General features: G+C 36.1%; 1 protein-coding gene across 1 annotated transcript in view; it reads right to left on the reverse strand.

Annotated features, from left to right (window-relative positions):
- The window catches only part of LOC150105953 (ankyrin repeat and BTB/POZ domain-containing protein 2), a 228,455-nt gene that overhangs the window by 60,125 nt on the left and 148,481 nt on the right, over window positions 1-19,849 (reverse strand). The window contains exons 11-12 of the mRNA XM_090394597.1: window positions 19,384-19,564; window positions 9,557-9,735 (exon numbers count right to left, since the gene is read on the reverse strand). Coding sequence (XP_090250723.1) covers window positions 9,557-9,735; window positions 19,384-19,564 — 360 coding nt within the window. The remainder of the gene's footprint in view (window positions 1-9,556; window positions 9,736-19,383; window positions 19,565-19,849) is intronic.

Consider the following 19,849-nt stretch of genomic DNA (forward strand, 5'->3'; position numbering starts at 1 on the left):
TCTCCCTCTGTCCCCCCTGGGAAATATTGAATTCAATTCTGGCCTATAGCAGCATTAAACTGTATATTTGGTTGCATTGGTCACTATTTCACACCAGACAGCCTCAAATGAACTCTCATTCACATGTCTATCATCTTGATATACTACTTTCTTTGGCTGCAGCACATCAGCTATCATCAACAGTACTTCTCCCCCTGTTCTATCTTCTCAATCCTACCTGAAAATACTGTATCCATTACATTCAATTTCAGTGACCACATCTTCTGCTGACAGCCAAGTTTCACTAATGCCTACAACTTTTGGTGAGATTGCACTGACTAATGCCAAAAATTCTTCTCTCTTATTTAGAATGCTTCTTGCATTGGTATACAAAAATTGCAGATTCCCACTAGTTCTTGTACTGGCTTTAGAACTGATATACAAGTCACTAATTTCAGTAGTTGCATGCCGATTTTTATCCCCTCTCTTCTGTAATTTATTCTGTGAATAAAGATCAATAAATATACAATCACTGCTAAAGTTTCTCTCTCTTACACTCAACCTTTTCAATATTAGTTTCCCTGCCCAATTACTTCAACTTGTTGAGAAAACAGTAACTTCTTCAATCGCTTATGTCCTTCCATGTTCAGATGCAGCCCATCTCCAGCATATAACTATCTTTTTCCTTCAAACACACTCCAGACATCAACAAATTCCAGGCCTATTTTTTTTGCACATTCTTGCAATCATATCATTCATTATCATCGCTCATCTACTTAACTCGTAATTGTCAAAACGAGGGAGCACACGCACTATCCTCCCATTGACACTTTTCCTCTTCACAATATCTAACAATATTTTGTAGCATGTATTCAATAAACTAATACCTTTGTAGTTAGCAGGTTTTGTTTTATTCCCTTTTATAAATATAGGTATTACTATGCTTGTATTCCATTCTATTGGTATTTGTCCATTTGTATATATTTTATTTAAAAATTTTAGTAATCTTTGATGAAATTTTTTTCCAGCAAATTTATACAGTTTGGAGTTTATCCCATCTGTTTATTCCAAATCTTCTCCTGCTGATTTGCCATTTTTTATTTTATTTAGGTTGTCCTTTAATTCTTTCATTGTTATCATATCATTTAAGGTATTTTGTAAGTTTCTAGTGTAATTATTTTTGATGCCAGTATTATTATTATTACCACAAGACCTCATGGAGTCAAAGACTGATGAGTCTTTCACTCCATGAGTCAAAGATGTGATAAAAGGACCTGGGAGGTCCTTTTATCACACACACATCTCATCATACCGTGTCTGAAACACACTCAAACTCCTTGCAGACACCACACTCTCAGGCAAGGCATTCCAATCATTTACAACTCTGCACAAAAAAAACCTGCCTCTCACTCCCCTACTCACACCCTCTTTATACAGTTTCCAGGGATGACCTCTGGTTCTCCCCTGATCTCCACTATTCTCTGTACCACTTCTCCACCATTGATCCTATAACAACCCCTTACCAACTTGTAAGAGGTTGTTATATCTCTATCATATTTGCCCTCTTCCTCCTATCTACCAGACTCTGCAAATTACATCTTCTCAATCTTTCCTCATACTAAAAATTCCAGAGGTCGGCAACTACCTTAGTCAGTCTCCTTTGGACCCTTTCCAACATCTCTTCATCCTTCTGAAAACCCAGTGAACAAATCTGGGCACAATAGTCCATGTGTGGCCTAATCAAAGCCTTATACAACAGAACAAGAATCTCCCTACTTCTACACATAAGTGTCCTCCACATCATTCCCAGAAGCCTTCACAATTTTGGTGATGTGTCCCCTAATTTTTATCCACTATCACCCCCAGATCTCTTATTTCCTCTACCTCCAACAATATATTCTCACCAAGCATAAATTCTGCATCCCATCTTTGTTTTCCAAGTTTTAAAACCTTACATGTTGCAACATTGAACTCACATCCCCATTTCCATGCCCAATCACTCAATTTATTCAAGTCTTCTTGTAAGGCCCAACATCTTCACTACTCTTTATGGTTCGTCCCAACTTTGCATCATCTGCAAACAACAGAATATCTCCATCTAAATCCTCACCAATATCATTAATATACAAGTTAAACAGTAATGGCCCTAAAACAGTGAGAGGCAGGTTTTTTTTATGCAGAGTTGTGAATGATTGGAATGCCTGAGGCACTCCACTAGTGACTATCCTTTTCCTGGATATCGCACCCCGATACACAACTTGTTGATACCTATCAGATAGCCAGTCTCCAATCCAAAACACAAATCTAATATCCAACCCCATCTGCTCTAGTTTCACTGTCAACTTATCACGAGGTACTCTATCAAAAGCCTTTGCAAAATCCAAGTATATTACTGTGTATCCTTCTCCTCAGTCCAAGGAAGCAGTCACTTTATTGTAATAAGTAAGTAGATTACTGAAACATGACCTCCCTTTAGAAAATCCATGCTGTCCATCAAAGATAATACCATTGTTGTCTACCCAACTCTGGATCTTGGTTCTCACAAGCTTCTCCAACAACTTAACCACAACACCTGACACAGAGATAGGCCTATAGTTTGATGCTTGAGTTCGATCACCTCCTTTATGAAGTGGCACAATCTTGCCCTCCTTCCACTCCTTAGGAACTTGACCAAGTACAAGACTCTTATTAAAAAAATATGTCAAGGCAGGTGTCAATTCCCTGGCACATTCCTTCAGAATACGTGGTGATATATTATCAAGTCCCACAGCCTTATTTACATCTAGTTTACTCAACTCCCCAAACATCTCTTGCTCACTTACAGTCAGTCTCTCCCCCCCATCATCAACTGCTCTTAATCTCTCCATGAAGTCACATTCACAAGATTGAAAGATCTTTATCAACTGCTCATTAAGTATCTCCACCACACATTCTGCAACAGCTGTTTTTATACCATTTTCTCCAATCAATGTCACCCTTCCATAATCATTCTTTTTCTTTTGCTGTCTACATATCGAAAGAACTCCCTAGGATTCTTTTTGGCTTCAGTAGCTAACTGCTGTTCATACCTGTCTTTAGTTACTCTCACCAACCAAGTCACCCTCCTTGCCTAGTCTTTGTAGACCTCATGAAATTGGTTATTTCCACTTCTCTTATGCTGCCTTCACAATGCCCTTTTTCTCTGTATTGCATGCTTAATCTCTTTATTCATCCATCTCACACCTATTTAACCTTCTAACCCTTGGAATACATTTAGACATTGCATCTACTAGATAGTTTTTGAAAATCCCCCAAGCTGCATTGATCTCTTTTCCAGCTAAATCCTCATTCCATGCTACACCCACAAGCTGTCTCCTGAGCTCTTAATAATTCCTCCCCCCCCCCTTGTAGTTCCACATATACCCTTTTCTCACAGGTGTCCTCACACTGCTGGCAACCACCCAGGTAATCACCTCATGGTCACTCTCACCAATTGATGGATGATTTGATACCTCATTTATAATTACATCCACAGATGAGATGACCAAATCCAAGACCCTTAATCCTCATGTGCCCTCTGTTACATACTGTCTGAGGTAGTTATTCCTCAAAAACTCAAGAAACTCATTTTCTTTCCTTCCAGTTGCTATCTCATCATTCAAGTCTATATTGCCATAATTAAAATCACCCATAATGATCACCCTTTTCTTATTTTCTTGCTGATTTGACTATACATTTCACTATCACCACCATCCACATTACCTGGTCTATAAAAACATCTCATCAAGTATTTGATTTCATTCACCTCTATCTCACACCATACTCAAAACCACTGGCACTATTTCCCTCTTGCATCTCTACTTTGTATGAACATAACTCTTTCTCTATCATCAATAGCACTCCCCCTCCCTTTTTTACCCTTTCTATCCTCACGAAACACATCATACACTTCCATCTCTATTCCTGTCAGGATGTCATCCTCTTCCAACCATGTCTCACTTATTCCAACAATCTTTTTGTGAACAGACGCAATTAGTGCAACCATTTCATCTGCCTTGTTTCTTATACTTCTAGCATTTGTATACAAACACAACAGCTCATTTCTGGATCTACAGTTAGTTCCTCTGATACCACTCACTCGATGTGATCTCTCCATGCTCGACTGGGGGACATTTCTCTTTCTGCTTCTTCATTTTAGAACCCTTTTCAATTCCAACTGTTTTCTCTTGATCCCTGGTCATCCCATTCCTACACATGCTCTCACCTCGTCTTGGAGCATCCACCTTTCTCACGCTCTGTACCCCTGTCCACCCTGAGCCTCCCCATTTCTCTGCTTCTCTTGCACACCCATTCTCTCATTTTCTATACTCACCTCCCCATTCATATCCACCTCTTCAATCTCTCCTGTCTTACTCTCCTGCTCTTCCAGATCACTCCCCCCCTCTCGATCTGATTTATTCTCTCTATTCACTTCTCTACCTTCCAGCAACAGTTTCTCCAAGTGACTCGCACCATAACCACTCAAATGCAGTCCATTGCTCCCATACAGCTCACTTCGTCCCTGAAACTCATTCCACACATTAACAAACTGTACTCCCATCTCCTCACACATTTCAGCCAGCATATCATTCATAATCCTTGCTCTCTGCCTCATTTCACCACAGTCATACCTAGGCAACACACTGACTACCCTTCCTGTCACACTATTCTCTTTTATCCTTCCAAGCAGCCTCTGAGCTTCCAGCCTCCTTATCTGTCCAAAGATCCGTAAAGTAATCCAAGAATTCTTTTACATCTATTTCTCAATTTATATTTGCAGTTTCTTTTATATCTGCATTCATGTGTTTTAGTATTTTGTACACACTGGGTCTTATTTTGTATATGTAATTTTCTAGATATGATACAAATTTTTCCCAGCTTTCTCTGTGTCTCTTTCTGGTTTCTCTTTTGGCTATTGCTTGTCTTTTTTTTTATTCAATTTCATTTTATTGTTTTTTTCTACTTAACCATCTTTTAATTTTCAATTATTGTTTTTATTTCATTGTCCCATATATGTAATTTTTTTTTTTTATATTTTTTGTGTTCCTAGACTTTCATATGCTGCTTATGCGATAATTTCTTTTATATTATTCCATTCTTTCTCAATGTCTTCAATTTCTTGTATTTTTTCTAAGTAGTTATTAATCCTCTGTTGGTATAAATTTCTTATACGTGAATCATTTAGTAGTCTTACTTAGTAATTAGATTTTGTTTCTCTAGTTTGTTTATTTTTTTGTATTTTTTGTAGCCAGTTTGGTGGAAATCTTAGTTTTGCCTGTACTAAATAGTGATCTGTGTCAATTTCTAGCCCTCTTCTAACTTTAATGTCTAGGAAGAGGTTTGCTGTTTTTTCATTTGCTATAAAGTAGTCTATTATTGATTTGTGTGCTCTTGCAAACCACGTATATTTATGTATATTTTTATGTATGTAAAATGTATTCATTATTTTTAAATTATTATATATTGTATGATCAATGAGTTGCTTTCCATTTTTGTTTACTGTTGGTTTTCCAAATTTTTGTATATTATTGTTAATTTTTTTCATTCCTATAGAGCATTAAGATCTCTGGCTATAATTATATGGTCTGTTTTATTTAATTTTTCATATATTCCTTTTAATTCTTTGTAAAAGTAATCATTTTCTTCTTCTTTTCCTCCTTCAGGGGCATACACTCCAACAACTGTTAAATTTTCTTTATTTAATTTTAATTGAACTTCTAATATTCTCTCATTCCAGTATGTATAATGATTTATTTTTTGCTTTAATTGATTTATGGATCCAAATCATTACACAAGCTTTTGCATGCATTTGTTTGTCCACTCCACTAAATATGATATTGTAGTTAGCTGTTTCTTTTGTTCCTTTAAGTTTCTTTTTTGTTTCTGTAAGAACTGCAATTTCTATATTTTTGTCATTTAAAATTTTATCTAATTCTTCTTCATGTGCTATGCTTCTAATGTTCCATGTAGCATATTTCACCACATTTTTCTTTTTCCAAAGTTTCTTAACCTTTTCCAGTTTGCAGTCGTTTCCCATGTTTTCTGTCTGGTTTGGATTTCGTTGAGACTTGAAAGTAATATGACGATAGGTAACCTAGTGGTGGGACTGCCACCTTAAGACAACTAGGCTTGCCTTTTTTAGTAGATAGTGGAAACTACAGTTTGAGTGGAAAGAGTCACCCTCCTTGCCCTCGAGTTGCTCTAATAGCACTGGGGAGGGGGGAGAAGGAATAAGAAGTAAGAGAGGGAGAGAGAGAGAGAGAGAGAGAGAGAGAGAGAGTAGAGGGAAAGAAGAGTAGAAGACCAGTCTCCAGATATGATATACCAAGTGTATATTGTATGAGATAAGATCGGGTCTAGCTTGGGTATCTTGGGTTTGCCTTGCCCATACTCACCAATGTGAGCCCCTGAGAATCAGTATTTATTCAGTTTAATTAAAGTATCCTGCAGACATGTGCTTGATTTAATTGAGAATACAATATTGCTTGCATAAAGGTAATGTTATACTGAATCGGGCTTAATGCCACTTTCCTTCATAATGTGATCCATATAATGTGATAATGAATAACAGTGGACATAATGTGCACTCTTGTCTCACACCAGATTTTACATCAAATAATTTTCCTGTACCTTCTTAAATTCTAACTGCTGACTTACATTTCAAACAAACTATGTATTGCTTGATATAATGTCCCATTTATACCATATAATTATAGCATTTTGAAATATTTTTTCTTAGTAGCCTGTCACATGCATTTTTGAGATCTACAAAACTTATACACAGATCCTTGTTATATTTCCATGAATTCTCACCTTTTGGTTTTGAAAAAAATCTGATCCTGACATCCCTTATTTGGCCTGAATCTAGCTTGTTCTTCTCCAAGTTTCTCTTCCACAAGAAATAATAGAGAAACTCCTCTGTAATTCTCATATTCAGTTTTATTTCCCTTTTTATGAGAACTTGACTCCAATCATCTGGAATTTGACATTCTGACCATGCCTTCTATATGCATTGCAGCCAACGTAAAACTTTTGTATCTCTATATATCAGCATTTCTGGTGAAATATCACCTAGTTACTCCAACTGCCTTTCCATGTTTTTGTTTTTTTGATGTCTTTTTTTTTTTTAAATCTCATTTTCAGTTTCTACTACTGACTGCATTCCTCATATTCCTTATGAATGTTATCTGTTGTCACTCTGTCACTTCTTTTATTTAGCAGTCTTTCAAAGAAATTATTCGGACATCTAGAATATCTTCATCTTCAGTTTCTCTGTCATCTTAATTAATTTCTCACTCATCTCTGATTCACTCTCTCATATAGAGTACTCTTTCTCCATTTCTAAGCTTTTTATTTTCAATAGCATCCAGGACATTTTGCACTAAAATAAATTAAACACACCAAGAAGTCATATTCTTGGTTTCATCCTTTATTCAAAATCTCACATGAAGTCACTTTTCACAACTGGGCTACTTGTATATAGAGGCTAGAGGCTAATGACTTAACATCAATTGCCTTAGTATCCCATAATGCAATGCACATATCCTTAGAGACATGTATAAATGCTATGCATTATGGGAAGTCCACTACCCAGCCTAGTTTCCCTGTATAAAGTGCGGGGTTACCTCTCCAAAAACTCCTGAGATCTCCCAGATTACCCAACAATGAGCGACCCGAAGGATCAAAACTCAGTGTTGTTCCCCTCTCAGTAACAGGCTCACTGAGAAGAACTCTCAGCATTTGGCTCTACCCAGTGGCAGGTTTCACCCCACCACTGAGTAGAACTGCTCATATTTCATCTGAAGGGTAACAGCAACAGCCGTGCCTCAGTTAACTTCATGGGCTACAGCATTGCCATCCATTATCCCTCTACCCAGGTAGAGGGGTAATGGATGGCAATGATGTAGCCATGAAAGCAAATAAATGTAAGCAAACAAAGTTTGCACATGAAGTCACTTGACGACTGGGCTACTTGTATATAGAGGCTAATGACTTCACATCAATTGCCTTAGTATCCCATAATGGATTGCACATATCCTTACAGACATGCACAATGCTATGCATTATGGGAAGAGCCACTATCCAGACTGGTTTCAACTCCTATTAAGGTCTCATCAGTGGGAGCCAGAGCCCAATTATGAAGTGACTTCATGTGCAAACTTCGTTTCCTTACCCTTGGATAAAGGACGAAACCAAGAATATAACTTCTTGGCATCTTTAAATAGTATAACCAATTAAAAAAAACTTTTGACGATATGCACATTTGTGATATTTACCTTTTATATTCTTACCACTCTTCCCATGACTTTTGTTTAGCTACTTTTACATAGTCTTTACTTTCTCACCTTTTTTTCTGTATTCTCTCAGAGCACAAGCTTACTTGCTAGAAATATTGTATATGTTTTATTATTTTCATGATTGCTTCTTTAACTTTCTGAGATCCACTATGGAGTTATGATTTTTCTATCTTTACAAAAACAATTTCATCGCATGCCTCATTGGCTGAATCAATCAATGTTGGAAGTTTTTTCCCACTTGGTTAGACTATAAATTATATATTTAGTTTAATCCTATATCCAGTTAAGCAAACAAAGTTTGCACCTGAAGTATCTTCAGGACTTAGGCAACTTGTGGTAAAGGTGGACCAAGATCTCATCACTACCTGTCTTAATATCTCCCATAATCAAAAGCACATCTCCTTGCGGACATGTATAATGCTATGCATTAAGGGAAGGGCCACTACCCAGACCGGTTTCGACCTTTATTGAGGTCTCGTCAGTGGGAGCCAGACCCATAGGTGGTGATACTAAGGTGGAAATAATGGAAATGGAACAACGCTGAGTTTTTGGAGTTTGACCTGTACTTGAGCATTCAATAAAGGTCGAAACTGGTTGGAAGCTGGGGTGATGAATGGCAAAGCTGTAGCCCATGAAGTTAACTAAGGCTGTTGCTGTTACCCCTCAGATGACATATGAGCAAATGAGCGGCTCTGCTTGGTGGTGGGATGAGCCTGCCACAGGGTAGAGCCAACACTGAGAGTTCTTCTCAGTGACAGGGTGAGCCTGTTACTGAGGGGAACAACGCTGAGTTTTTGGAGTTTGACCTGTACTTGAACATTCAATAAAGGTCAAAATTGGTCTGGGTAATGGCCCTTCCCTTAATGCATATAATGCATAGTATTATACATGTTCGCAAGGAGATGTGCTTTGCATTATCGGAGATACTTAGACAAGTAGTGATGAGAGCTTGGTTCCCCTTTACCACGAGTTGCCTCAGTCCTGAAGATACTTCAGGCGCAAACTTTGTTTGCTTACACTTGGATAAAGGATTAAACTAAATATATAATTTTTAATCTAAGTGTTCTTCAGAGTCTGCCACTGAATCTCCAAGGTTTGATTCATGTTTTCAAACTTCTTCATTTTTATTTTATTAATATTTGCATATGTGAATCTGTTCATCTCTGGAAGTTGTTGAACTTTGATTCTTTTTAAACTTTTTGTATATACTTTATTTTTATTTTTGACTAAAAATGAACCAATATCATATTATGACAACTTACTTTGCTATGCCTAAAGATGGTGAAAAGAAGTGGCAAACATTCATCCACAAATTGAGAGCTGCAGTCTTCTGGCCAAACTTGTAAAAAATCTTGGAGTAGCTGATCAATTACATTTTCAACTTGAAGTTCGTGTGAAGTGGCTAAAGTATTCATCCAGCAATGTAGGGTCCATGGCACTCCTAAAAAAATGAAAGTGATATATTTATAAAACTTAATTAATTATATGCATTTGCATGCCCTGATCAATTAAAATCTCATAATAAACAAATGTCAAAGAAAATTAACACACATACACACACACAAATAACCTCGAGAACAATTTCTTTTTTAATAAAATTATTAGTGATTTTGTGTTCAGTTGTAGTTTTAGTCAGAGAGATGCTTGAATTATGAGATTGCCTTTGTTAATTTGTTTAACATTTCATTTTACTCCTGTTCATAATGTAATTTTAAGATGGCTGCTGCATCATTTTTATTGCATAGTGCATTGTTCCATAGACCATTCAAGGACTACATTTTAGAGGAGATGGTTAAAATTTTTCAGCCTGCTTTGCTTGTGACAAATCTTAGTTATTCATAATATAGCAGGTAAGGCCCATGTTTTTCTGAAATGTTGCACGTAGACAAAAACTGGGATATGTAAGATGACTCTTGTGTCTTCTCCTAGTGTTCCATTTTCTAGGTGGAATGAAAGTGTAGAAAATAATTTGATTATATAAGAAACTCAGTAGCATGACTGAGGATGAGAATAATGCAGAAATAGTTTGGATTTGATAATAGACAGTGTGATTAAGAGTAAGAATTATGACAAATAGCATTCAGTGTACAAATAAGTGTAGAATGAAATAATCATGATTGGAGAGAAAAATAGAAGAGACAAGAAAGAAAAGTTAAGTACCTGAAGAATGAGCTAAAGAGGATGAAAAGAGCAAGAAGATAGCTGAAGTGAATAGAAGTGCAGGGGAAGAATGGAAATTAAGGGGAAAAAAGATGACAGAATGAGAGAAAAGAGAAAGACTAGGAGTAAGAGAAGAACAAGAAAATAGAAAAGCAATGTAATAAATGGAAGTGAGAGTCAGATGAGAAAGTGGGAGAGCAAAAGAACAAGTGAAAATGAAAAGAAGACTGAGTTTGAAAGAAAGAGAGAGGGGGGGGAGGGGGAGAGAGAGAGAGAGAAAAAGAAAGAGAATCATGGAATCTAATGTACAGAAATTCCATGATTTGGAATACGTAATAGAGAGAATCTCGAGGGGGGGGGGGAGAGCAACACAGAGTGTAATTTGCCTGAAAAAAAGATGGATGAGTTAACTGTTGGTTGGTATGGATGACCTGAGAAGTATCAACCAGACAGTAAAAGATTTGAGAGCAATATTAGAGACTGTGCATCAGAGGAGTGAGAGAGAGAGAGAGAGAGCAGTACATTGCCTCAGTACAATGGTGAGGAGTTGAGAAGACAAGTGATAATACTGTAGAAAGTTTTTCCCAGTTGGTTAGAAATTAAATTAAACTTGCCAAGCAATTATATTCTTGTTTAATCCTTTATCCAAGTGTAAGTAAACAAAATTTGTGCATCAAGTATCTTCATGACTAGGCTACCTGTATACAGTGGCTTGACATCAGTTGCCTTAGTATGCCATAATGCAAAGCAGACACACATCCTTTAGGGCATGTATAATGCTATGCATTATGGGAAGGGCCATCACCCAGACCAGTTTTAACATTTTCAGTCTTATGAAATATGAAAGCAACTAATGTGAAGTCATCAGCTTCTACATACAAATAGCTTAGTCGTGACAGTACTTCATATGTAAACTTTGTTTATTTACACTTAGATAAAGAATTAATCAAGGATACAATTTCTTGGCAAGTTTAATTTAATTTCTAACCAAGAGTTTCTACAACTATCTGTGATCCAAAGTATTTTAATAATAAGGTGATACATCTTTTTACTACTTGTATATGAGAAATATATGAATTCTATATTAATTCAACCTTGGTATCACTTCTGGGTCTATTTACTATGCTATGGAAATATGCTATGAAAAATTTCCTGTCTTAGAGCACTTGTTTTAACTTTAGATTAAAATAAAATAAGACCCAACATTTTCACATTTATATTAAGGTCACTATCAGGAATACACACACACACACACACTACAGTATGCTAGAACATTGCTGCTGTGGGAAAAAACTGCTCAACTCATTTACCACTCCAAGCAAAAAATCAAGTCTTTACACTCTTACTAACCACACTGTTACACAGGTTCCAGGTGTGACTTGTATTCTCTCCCCCATCCAGTCATGCACTATATCTACATAGGAAGCATTCCAAAAATCAGTCTCACAATTTTGGACACTTACACCTCTGAATCCTCACCACCACTTCCATATTCCCAGGAAATTCAAGCAACCAAATCTCTGAACTTGTTATGAGGTTTTATCAAAGCCTAATAAAGAAAGTTATTAAGAAATGCACTTATTGTCAGTGTGTTTCTTAACCTAGTGATCCATTGGGATATTTTGCCTACCTCTGTAATATGTCCTCTAAACTTTGGCTCTCTGTCCACTGGCTCATTACCCTTTAAATCCCTAGTTTCGTTAATTTCTTGAAGCAACTTCAGTTTCATACAGTATATGTAATATACTGCCTGTAGTTTTCTTTTCTTTTTTTTTTTTCATTCCAAAATGCATAACTCGACACTTTGAAAAATTGAATTGGCAGCCATTAATCCCTTGCCCAAACTACCAGTCTATTTAGATCATCCTCCAGGATTACCTTTATTAACTATTGCTCTTCCTAGTTTAGCATTATCCACAAATAATTGAGTATTCCCCTCAAATCATTCTGATATAAAAATCAGTATCACTGATGTAAAAACTGAACAGTAGCAATCCAAGTTGATTCAATTCCACATAATACTCTGATGTCTGCCCATTAGCCACCTGCTTATCCTTGTCACCAGCTTCCTGTTCATCCTAATTTGCTTCAACTCATATAATAGTGTTCCATGTAGAATCCTATGAATATGAATTAGCAATATGAATTCTGAAAATGTAAGGAAAATGGTGTAGCCATTTTCCTTATCCAACTCAGTCAAGTTATTATAGAAAGTGAGTAAATTGCTATGACAAGGCTTCCCTTTCACGAGACCATACTGTTCTACATAGACCATCATATTCCTATCATCCATTCCTGAATTCTGTCCTTAACAACTATTCCAATACCTCAGTCATCAATGTTTCCTCTAAGCTGTGTGTGTGTGTGTGTGTGTGTGTGTGCATCAGTCATAAAGGAAATGGATATGCCTAGTAATTGCATGGACAATTTTTTTTGCTTTCAGAATTTCTAATTTACAGTCAATAATTTTTGAACGTACTATAAAAGCAAATTGCATGATAAATCATATTTGTCACTTATTTTATTTAGTAATTTCTCCAATGTCTCCACTCCAATATTACTCTAACCCATCTCAATTTAAATACACTCTAGTTACTTTTACTGCATTTTGTGCACCATGTGGGCATAATTACACTGACATCAAAGAGTTACAGAGGCATATTCGTTTAGAGTGTTTACTGTTTAGACAGTATAATCACTTGGGCTTGTGGAAACGGTGATGGATTTTTGCAGCTACAGAGATTTAAGAAAATTAATTTAGTACTTGCAATTTTACAGGTTATAGCTAGATGAAAGATGGGTGGTATTTATATGAGAAATGTTACATTAGCAGTTTTAGTAGGTTAAACCAGCAAAATTAAAGCGGAAAAGAACTACAAATTCGTTTCAATTTGAGTGGATGGACAAATGTGATATAATTTGTTTATAAACTGCATGGATATTGAAGTATTTAAGAAGCTGAAGAAGTAAGCATTTAAGTTGCTCTTATAAAAGTATTTAGCTTGTAACATACAAGATTATTATTATTATTATGATTATTATCCAGGCCTCCATGGAGTCAAAAGACTCATTGTGGGAGGTCGTTTTTAGGAAACACAAAGTTTATGATACCACTCCTTGAACCCATTGACCGTTCCCGCTCCAACCACTCTCTCAGGCAATGCATTCCAAGGTTCAACCACCCTCCATGCAAAGAAACCACTCCTCACCCTCTTGCGCACAGCCTCCTTTCGTAACTTCCAGGGATGGCCCCTTGTCATTGTTCCTTCCCGCCCGTCCACCAAGTGAAAGAACTCTCCAATGTCTACCCTGTAACTGCCTCTCAACAGTTTAAAAGTCTCGATCATATTACCTCTCCTTCTTCTATCCACCAAACTCTGCAGTCCACATTCCTTCAGTCGATCCTCATAGCTCATATTGTACAGTTCTGAAATCATCTTTGTTATCCGCCTCTGCACTCTTTCCACAGTCAATTTATCCCCTTCAAATCCTGGGGACCAAATCTGAGAACAATAGTTTAAGTGTGGTCTGATCAGAGTCTTATACAACAGAATGATAACTCTTTTATCTCTGCAGGTCAGCATCCTTCTCAGTATTGTAGCAATCTTCTGAGTAAGATCTTTTAACAAAGCTGTTGTTACCAATTTTAGAGACATATCAGCTTAAGAGTTTGTGGCTTGTGACCTTTGCTATTTTGAGCCAAGATTGAAAACATTTTGTACAGGAACGTGTGTACAAAATGTTTTTCATACACACATGAGCTGGCTTTTATTAGAAGGAATATTGGCTGCTACTCCTTAGATATCTGGTATATATATAATTTGCTATCTCACTCATGGAGCTTCCTTTAATGTAATGAAACTAATTTGCTCTCTGTACAATCCCTTTGTGGGACTAGACAGAGGGCAAATATGCACATTACCAATTTTTTCTCTAAGTCAGATGAAGCAAATGTGCAGGTCATGTCTTCTGAGCAACAACTAGGATTATTACTTCAGCAGTTTTAGTAGGTTAAACCAGCAAAATTAAAGTGGAAAAGAACTACAAATTCATTTAAATTTGAGTGGATGGACAAATGTGACATAATGAATTCGTTGATACATTTAGCAAGATACGTGGCTAAATGTATCAACTAATTCATTTAACCACCTATCCTGTCCTATTCCCTCAGCCATATGGCTGGTGGGGATAGCTGTATGACCATACTAGGGAGATGATTATGAGCAAGTGGTTTCCAATTGTCTTCTTTGCCGTAGCATATTTTATGACTGTAGCCATATGTATTTACGAGGAGACCGGTTTGCTTGTTTTGAGGGATGAAAAACCCATGATACAGGGGGGAAGACATCGAACTCTGCATGAGACCGGTTAACTCACCTTTAGTCGAAAGAGACAAGATAAAGGTTCCTCACGTCACTGCCAGGAATCGAACCCAGGTCTTTCCAACCAAAGTACTTCGTCTATATTGACTAAGCTATGGAGGCTCCTCATTTAGCCACAATAACCTGAAACTTCCTGCAAATTCAGCAATTTTTGTTTTGAGCTGGGAGAGAGAGACCTTTCCAGGTCACTCATGATTTTTTTGAATCCAGAGGATACTGAACCAATGAAACCCTCAATAAAGGTTGAAACAAGTCTGGGTAGTGTTCCCATAATGGATTTTTTCTTTGCATTATGAGATAAAACAGCCTCTATTACATGTTTTTTTTTTTTTAATTAATTTTTTTTTTCATGTTGCTCCCACCCATAAAAGGTTATTTGCAAACCTATAGTATACTTTGTACTGTGGATGGACTAAGGATTTTTTTCTCTATTTTATATTTTTGTTGCATTTTTAATTTATTTTAATATAGTTTGAAACCCTCCTCTGGAGACAAACCATGGAACTTTATCAAACCACTTCTGGCCTCCAATAAGCAGGGCAGTAATCTCACACCAGGTGATGAAATTCATCTCCCACCTAAAGACATCCATGCCTAAGGCAGGATTTGAACCAGTATCCTGCTAGTTGGAGAACACGTATGCTAACCAGTCGACCAACCAGGCCAGCTAAGTAGACTAATCGTGAAGTTACTTCATGCCTATGCTTACACTGGTACAGGATTAAAACAAGAATATAATTTCCTGTTAACATCGCCTTATTAACATCAAGGTTATTTATTTCCTCAAATACCTCATGCTCACTCACAATTAAATCATGCTCTCCTATGCCTTCTACACTTAAGTTCCATGATTCCACCCTGATCAGGATGAAATACCCTTATAAATTGAACACTGACTCAACAATGTCTTCAGCAGTTGCCATTTCACCATTTTCATCCATTAACATCATCTTACCACAATCATTCTTCCTTCTACTTGCCACATATCAAAAAAACTCTAGGGATTTTCTTCGCCTGTTTTGCCAATTTTTGCTTATACCGCACTTTTGTTTTCCTTACTAACTGAGTCACTCTACTGGCTTATTCTTTATAGTCTTTGTGTAACTGATTATTATCATTATTCATCTTGTACTACCTCCAAAGTACTTCTTCCAGATTTCATGCTTAAGTCCCTCATTCATCCATTTTACACCTACCTTATTCAGCCTTTTGGCCTTTGGAATACATTCACACATTGATGCTGTTATATATTTCTTTGTCAGTTCCCAAGCAACATTTATTTCCTTACTGCTCAACTCATCATTCCATGCTATAGCTCCAAGCTATATCCTAAGCTTGTTGTAATCCCCAGCCTTATAATTCCACATATATCCTTTCATCATTATGGCTAGCAACAACCCAGGTGATCACTTCATGATCACTCTCACCAATTGGAGGAAAGTGTGAAACCCCACTCACAATTACATTCTCTGACAATATGATCAAATCTAAAAGTAAAACTCTCAATCCTCACGTGTCCTTCTTTACATGCTGCCTGAGATACTTATCTCTCAAGAACGCAAGAAATTAATTTTCCTTATTCCCAAATGCTATCTCTTCATTCCAATCTATACTGCCATAATTAAAATCATCCATAATAATTACCCTTCCTTTGTTCACTAATCCAAGTTGTTTTATACATTTCTTCATTACCACCCTCCACATTCCCTGACCTTCAAACTAAATATCTTACTGGCAACTTCCACATTACACCACACTGCCTGATAACCAATGTCACTATTTTCCTCTTCATGTCTACCTTATGTGGACTTAATTCCCCTGCTATCATCAGCAGCGCTCCCCTCCTTTTTTTGTCCTTTTTATCCTCACAAAAAATACCGTATCCTTCCTTTTCTATTCCCTTGAAGACATCATCCTCATTCAACCATGTTTCACTTATTCCAATGATTTGGGGGTGAATAAACTCAATCACTGAAACCATTTCATCCCCCTTATTTCTGATACTTCTGACATTTATAACAAACACAGCAGTTCATTTTTAGGTCTGTAATCAGTCCCACCCAAGTCACTGGTTGGTTGCGATTTCCCTGAAGATGTGTGCAAAACAATAAAATTGCTAAAAATAATTACAAAGTTTAGCCTTTGCTACAAATTGGTTTTTGGTTGACACTTTTTGCATAAATAGGCTTACTTGTTTATTATTATTATCAATGGGGTCCATTGTGTCGCTTCTAATCATCCAATGTGGCACTTTTGGTGCAATATGCCATAGGTTGGCTATCTCTGGTCTAGTGGATAGGAGGAAGTAGAGTGATATAATAGAAGTTGATGATGGGTTGTTACAGGATTAATGTTGAAAAGTTTTTTCATAAAATGGTTTGAGATGGGGGAAAAGAACAAGAGGGCATCCCAGTGGCATAGCTGGGGTGGGGTGGGGTGGGGGGCAGTCCGCCCCAGGCAGTACTTTTCATGTGAGACACAATTTTATTTTTCGACGATTCTTTTATTTATGTTACCTTAGTAAACAACTATACTTACAACTAAAATAAACATAGTGTTTTATCCTTCATTGCTCACACCCTGAACGCTATATAAGTAGGGTGTGAGCAATGCAGTGAGAAGCAGGTTTTTTGCATGGAGAGTCAGAAATGATTCGAATACTTTGCTTGAGAGTGTAGTGTCTGCAGAGAATTTAAACATGTTTGAGGCAGTGTGATGAATGTGTGTGTGTCACAAAGGGCTCATCAAGAGAATCAAGGCTCTCCCTTGATTCTCTTGATGAGTCTTTGATTCCATGGGGTCTTGGGATGATAATAATAATGCATATTTAAGTAGCTTTATATAATAAATTATACATATATACAGGTTTATATAATAAATTATATATATATAAGTTTATATAATAAAGTTATATAATAAAGCAGGTTTCTTGCATGGAGAGTCAAGAAATGGAATGTTTTCTTGAGAGTGTGGTGTCTGCAGAGAATTTGAACATCTTTAAGGCACAGTGTGATGAGATGTGTGTATCACAAAGGGCTCATCACTCATCTTCCTTGATGAATCTTTGATTCCATGGGATCTTGGGATGATAATAATAATAATATAATTTTTAGCCAGAATTCCTCACTGAGGTAAGAATCCTAGGTCCTTATACTTTTAGTATCAGTGAATAATCACCTTCCTAGCCTATGCATATCTGTGCATCCTCTATAGTCTGTCTGATTTAAATATACAAGTCAACATTCATCTATCCATGTACTTAGTTTTTTTGTAGAAATTGTCACTGTTCCTAAATAATGATCTAGAACTCATCATATTCCAAGTCCCCCCCCCATCTGTCACCTCTTACAGTTTTTGGATTCTTACAATCACTCACATTAGCAGTGCCTCTACACATATCCATCCTAACACTTTAGTTTCTACCATTCTACATATTCATACTCTCAGTGATGCACACTTTATCCAGATACCTAATCATATGCATGTCATTTTTCCAATCAAAATTTGCAAAAAAAAAATCTTGGTAGGAATGGATCAGTGATATGAAGGTTAAGATGTCAAATTAGTTAATTTGACATTTTGTTCAAAATACAGCTTCAGTAACTGTGAGTATTACTGAAGTTATTATTCCAAATGGTAGTTGTGTTCACAAATTTGTTATAATGAATACTAAAATCACAATGAAGGAAAGAAGCAACATATTTGATTTACATCTTTTTTTAAATTTTTGCCAGTCATAATGTAAACAAACATATTAATGTTTTAAGTAGGAAATGAATTTTATTAACCAGATGAGTACCTCCAGCTTATTGGAGGCCAGAACTGGTAGCTTAAAAAAGTTCCTATTGTCTGTGGAGAAGAGTTTCTGGATTATCTAATTTTTATGTCCATCCATAGTACTACAGCAATACAGATTTACAGCCTTTTATATGTAGGATTCACACATATCATGTCATAATTCCATTATTAATTCAAAATATCATTGTCAAATTGTAAGCACAGCATTTTGATTTTATAATAAAAACTGGACCCTTTGAAAATTCAAAAGAAAATTAATCATCCTATCTCTTTAAGAAAATCTTCATTCTACTATTGTTAATTTCAAATATGAATAGCTGCAGAAAGTAGAATAGATTATGTATCATTGAATACATGGTCTATCTAATATGAATAGAATAGAATGGCATGCATCCACAGAACAGCACTTGTGTGTGTGTGTGTGTGTGTGTGTGTGTGTGTGTGTGTGGTGCTTATTCTTTTTATTCTAATAAGATTCCTGTCTGGAAGTTTTTTTTTTCTTCATTTTTCATGCTACTAATTATATATTCAGGTGAAAACTTTGTTTACTAACACTTGGATAAAGGATAAAACCCAATATATAATAAGATTCCTACCTATTTTAGATAGGAATCTTATTAGAATGAATTTTAGGTAAAGACATTATTCAATGAAGATAATAGAATAAACTTTATCTTTATTGTTTTTAGAGTAATTTTCTAAAATTTATGTTTATTTTTTTAATTGCAAAAATAGAAGGTGAAATTTACCAATATTTCTGAGATCCAAGGTGATTTCTAAGTGGCCATTTTCAGCACTATGGTACATTGCCTCCTGAAGAGATTTCAGCTGAGCTTTGGTAAGTTTGATTACTTGACTTGTGTCAGAGCTGGAATTACTGCCTCCTCCACCACCTGACTTATTCAAGTCATCAACACAAACAGATACTACCTAGATAAAAAAATAAATAAAAACAAATATATAAAATAAATATTTCAAAAGAACTGTCTTGATTTAAGCAAACCTAAATAGTATACCTTATTAAAAGGAAAAAATTTTTTTTTTATTCTTATGGCTACATGAAACTGGTAAGTGAAAACAATCACAATTTCCAGAAACAAATGATGAAAATCTTAACATATAAAAGTTCATTACATAAAAGGCACAACCTGCTTACTAAGTCTTTCTTTTTTTTTTAAAAAAAAATATATAAAGCAAAAGTAACTTGTCATAATT

The sequence above is a fragment of the Typopeltis vanoorti genome, chromosome 6 (genome assembly GCF_054136105.1).
Source record: "Typopeltis vanoorti isolate ZY-2024b chromosome 6, IOZ_Tvanoo_1.0, whole genome shotgun sequence".
Taxonomy (NCBI): Eukaryota; Metazoa; Arthropoda; class Arachnida; order Uropygi; family Thelyphonidae; genus Typopeltis; species Typopeltis vanoorti.